The sequence below is a fragment of the Ostrea edulis genome, chromosome 3, assembly GCF_947568905.1.
Source record: "Ostrea edulis chromosome 3, xbOstEdul1.1, whole genome shotgun sequence".
Classification (NCBI taxonomy): domain Eukaryota; kingdom Metazoa; phylum Mollusca; class Bivalvia; order Ostreida; family Ostreidae; genus Ostrea; species Ostrea edulis.
In genome coordinates this window covers 7,470,444-7,475,590 of record NC_079166.1, presented here as the reverse complement: position 1 = coordinate 7,475,590, position 5,147 = coordinate 7,470,444, and the positions used below count along the sequence as shown (strand labels likewise).

Here is a 5,147-nt window from a genome sequence, read left to right as displayed (position 1 = left end):
TTGTAAATGACAACTGATATGCATACATACATTAGGCCACATAAAATTAATATTTAGATTCTCATCCTGATTTGCAAAAAAAATGGGGCGGGTGGGTGGATTTTATTTTTTAAAAATATTCATTTCACGTTCTTTTGATTGATAACAATTGTTCTATATTTTTACACCGTTAATGCTAATAAAAATATGAGTAAACAAAACAATATTTAATCTTTTAATTTCACAAAATGTATACCAATTTGATTTTACAATTTATTTTGTACGTGTACGCCTCTTTACAACTTTCTTTCCTTCATTTTTACATTTCAAACATAATGGATAATCATCATCAGATGCCTGAAGACCATCATCATCACCACAATAATAACACATAGGTTCAAATCCTGCAGAAAAATATGGAATTTCAATAGTATAACTGCACTTCAAATTTTTTCTGACAAAAACTTTTTTCAAGATATGAGAGTCCTCACATTCAACATCAATAAAACTTGACCCACATGAATATTCTAAATCATTCAAAGATCTCTGTAACTGTGTTCTTGAAGTACCTCTGACAACAGTTTTACAATAGAGTACTCTTGGTTTTTCACACTGATTACATAATATAACCATTTCCACATTTTTGGCATATTGTGAAGATGGAGAAAAGGGCATTCCATGAGCAGATATTCCTGACTGTCCATTCAGAGATACTTTTAATGAAGGTCTGAAGTCTTCAGATGTATTTGTTTTGTAAACATCATTGAAGGATTTTTACTTCTCCCCATCACTTGGTGTAGGATCAGGAAGGTGACACAAATCATTAAAGACTTCTTCAGGAAGTCTAGGAGCTTTGCAAATTAAGCAGGATGCTAAACCACACTTTTTGACAGAAAACATGTAATGGCGCAATCTACAGTGTTTGGTTAGGAAGTCCTGCAGTTTAGATTTGCTCTTAAGGTCAGTTTGCGTGGTGTGTAGTGGATCAATGTCATCAATACCAGTCATGTTCCATGCAAGATCCCGTATTTGTTGATTAGTTGCAGATTGTTTGCATTCAAGGTTATTGTCTTTCCATTTTAAGCGCATTGTTACACCAGAAAGCAGAGACTTAACTGGTTCTATAGAGTCTTTCACATAAGTAGCCAGCCCCTTGCCGCTATCACTCTCAGCCTTGTCACTTATTTGATTCATGGATGATAGAGAGGTGAGTAACTTTTCATATTTCTGGTCTAGATTGGCCCGCATTAAACCTACAGACTGGAACCCCAGATTTAGAACTGACATTATACGCTCCGCAGGGTTTTTCCAGCTATTACAAGGAGGTGTTCTTACTGCAACAACCATATCAAAGTCACCTTGTAAAAACACATTTATGAGAGAAAGCTGAACACTACCATATGTAACACGATGATCAGGGCCACCATCGCTGTAAATGGCCACTATTGGCTTTGCATGATCAATTACTTGAAGCATTTCAGCAGCATACCTCCAAGGAGACGAAGGTTCAAACACAGATTCTTTCAGGAAAACTGAAACTTTTCCATCATAAAATGTTTCCTCGATAGAATCAGGAATTTTCACAGAAAGTGCCACACTTGGAGTGATAGAAAATTTTGTAAAGTCATGATCACTTACTTCAAATCGTTTTCCCATAGCTACAAGAACAGATTTTCCTCTTTCAGTTGCGGCTACTGGATATCCTGGCTCTCCAACTTTAACTTTATGTTTATCATCTACACAAAGTAAATTACAGTGCTATCTAAAACGTAAACAGAATTCCTTTTCATATCTAAATAAGGCAGATGCATAATGCATGTCCTCATGTGACTTTCGAAACTGACGACTTTGGATCATAAATTTCACTTTAAGTTTACCAGTATATCTTGCAGAACTTTTAAAATGACAATTTCTAGGCCAGAACTGCAGACGTAGCCATTCTTTAGATGGTATAGGTGTATTTTCCGGACACCTGCTAACAACCTGTTCATAAAAATCTCTCACTGAGAATGCATTTGCTAAATGTGTTACAACATCAAAATCCTTTGTCACTGCATCATGTCTTCTATCATCTACAGCTGTTTCCAGTTTTGAACCAATGTAATTCTGACATTCTTCAAGAAACTTTTCATATTTTTCTGGCTGACCAGTGTTGTTGACTCTCAGATCACATATCAAATCAGAATCCTCCATTTCTAAAATATTAGAAATTCTTTTGTCCATTTCACTTGTAGTGTAGTTAATACTCGCAGGGTTATCACCAGTTAAACGTCTGTATGCTTCCCGAAGAAACCCTGTTTTCCCATGTATCTGTTTTCCAAACATGCTTAGAAACTCTCTTCTCATTGCTCGTGTATGGTAAACGGGTAAGTTTTTTCGTAACCTTGAAGAAATTTCCATATTTCTGGAAAGAATCTGACTCTCTGAATCAGAACTGTCAACTTTCCAAATAAAAACTAAGTGCTCCTTGCTTCCACTATAAGTGAACTTAATACATTTGACAGGAACCACAATTTGCTTCATGAATTCATGGCGCCTCCTTGCATCTTCTGGTGAATAGTCATTGACAAGGATGCTTTCATAAGGCTTGCTTGCTATAAAAGCATTGTGGAGCATCTTGTATCTAAAAAAAGAAACGAAAAAAATAGCATGGAATTTAACATTTGAGAGGGAATGCAATCAACTGACTAAGACTGAGAAGTTTCAACTTTTATTTCAAATGTGCAAGCCACATATGGAGGGACTAAATTTTAACTTATTTTAACATTTATTTGAAATTTACCTGCTAGCAGGACCTGGTTGAATGTGATGTGATTGTCTTAACACTTCAAAATGTTCTCTATCAGTGGCTTGCTTAGGTTTCTTTGAGTCTTGTGACTTTTTGGATGATAAGTAGTTGGCATACTTTGACAATGATTCTGCCAAACTACATATAACCTAAAAAATACTAGGAAACACATTTTCAATTTGCACAAAGAATGTTTTACTGTCATTCAATAAATATAATCAATGTAATATACATGTGTATATTTCATGTCTATAAAAAGTTTAAAGCCACTGTAATACAAATTTACAATGCCAGTCAATTTAAAGCTTAAAAAATTTAACAAATATGGAATGGTGTGACATACCTGTTTGACAGCTGACCACTGCTCTCTCTGAAAAAAACTCTTTTCACAGAGCACCATCATTGCTGTCGCATGATTTCTCAGTATATTTTCATTCAACACAGAACAATCAACCTTTTTCTTTTTCGTTTTTCTGGACAGTAGTAATTTTTAAAATGTTCAAGAGGTGCAGGAACAGGGCATGCCCTGTCTGCTAATGTGTCGTGATTGCCATCTATGTACCATAATGCGTCAGTCATGGAATTTACAAGTCCTATCCCTAACGTGTCTCTGTTAACTGATGTGAATCCAACATCCATTGCTTGCAGCCATCCAATAATATCGTTATACATACGTGTTTTATTGTTGATTTCACTTTTTTTATCAGGTAAATGTTTAGCATGATTGGCTGCCGAAGTCAAAATTGTAAACGCATTTTTGCGAACTTCAGTTGTTTCACTAACAGTAGAATTCAATTCACCATCATTTAGTTTACGACACACAAATTCAATAAAACTCCCAACACAGGATACAGCGTCGCATACTTTGACATTTGATGACATTTCTGTTAAATCAGTTTTCGCTGGACCTACAAATGGCGTCACCTGACCGATTTCATGCACGTCCTGAACACCAGGCTTTTGGTCATACTTCCCTTGCATATGATTATGAAATATATCAATAAGGGTTGACTGGGGATCACTGCAAATCACACCGCACCAGTTCTTTACAACTACCACATCTTTCCGAATTCTGATAATTACAAACATGACTGGAATCAAACGTCACTTCACAACCACAACGCGCCAATATGTCAGGCAGCCATTGAAATGATCTGACTTTTTTGTATACCGAACCCGATTTTTTTTTTTTGCGATACTTTTTTTTGCACACTTTTTTTTTTAAACAAAATAAAAGACAGTGGGGCGGGACGTTTTGAGAGGGGCGGGCGGGGATGAGAATCTAAAAATTAATTATATGTGGCCTTATAATACTAAGTCTACCCCATGCTCATGCTGTGATTTTGCCTTTCTTCAAATGCAAAAAGCGATTTTTTTTTCAAAACGTGAAAAAAATATCTTGAAAAGTGACAAGATTTTTTTTTGCAATAAATCATAATTATGTGAAAATCTGTTTTGTGTCTTAATTTTTCACCTCATTGTTTATTCAGTCGATCAGAGTTCTGTTATTTCAATCAGCGCTGGGTGGCTTTAGTGCAGACATGCAGATCTCAAGTACACTAGATCTGACAATAGGTATTTTGGGCCTTCAGAAAATCGATAATACTGCAATTGTATATTAGACAGACTGTTAGATGGGTGTTTGACATTTAAAGATGGCATTATCGTCTCAAAAATAAAACCCTCACGTGTTATATCATTGAACACGTGGTACACTATTATGCGTATCGTTGTTGATAACAACTTGAACTATATCACAACGAGGCTGATATTGAGGTGGTCTACACTTGTACTTTAAATACGATGACGGATAGGGGGGCTGCGCAACCATCCCCTCCCCCTAAAAATTTAGAATTTAAGGTAAATTGTGGTCTCTTGCTTAGAAAAATGTAAACGATAAAAGAAACAATACTTTCCTACACTCCAAAAAGTAAACGACAAAATGTTTTAATTTATTGACTTACTTTTATTGGAAGAACTTAAATTTTTTCCCCAAACCCTTAAAATTTCCGTCATTTTATTAATTTCACCTTGTTAAAATGACAGACAATAGTAAAGATGACTATATAGGATATATTTCAAGCCCTATAAAAAATTTTAAATCCAAGAGCTTCCGGGTACTTCCGTTTCCCTGACCCCCACCAGGGCATACATTTACATGTATAATCAGACCTCTTAGATCCGCGCCGTATACTCTGCTATTATGGCGATTGTGAGCGTATCCTAGGATCTGATTTTAATTAGATTGAAGAATATTTGACATTCATTATGAACCAATCGTCTGCATTCCGAGAGCAAAACACATGTAAACATGGCGATGCATAGACAAGTTTTTCTCGAACTGTATTCAAAGCAATTGATATAATCTGTTAACATCAAA

At 35.5% G+C, this 5,147-nt stretch overlaps 1 protein-coding gene across 1 annotated transcript; it reads right to left on the bottom strand.

Annotated features, from left to right (window-relative positions):
- Positions 1 to 203: 203 nt before the first annotated feature.
- Positions 204 to 3,170, bottom strand: LOC130052865 (uncharacterized). Its single transcript, XM_056159000.1, has 3 exons — positions 3,111 to 3,170; positions 2,762 to 2,916; positions 204 to 2,602 (listed from the first exon to the last, which is right to left on the bottom strand). The coding sequence occupies exons 1-3, from the start codon at positions 3,168 to 3,170 to the stop codon at positions 1,738 to 1,740; spliced, it is 1,080 nt and encodes a 359-aa protein (XP_056014975.1). The 3' UTR covers positions 204 to 1,737.
- Between the last annotated feature and the right edge of the window lie 1,977 nt (positions 3,171 to 5,147).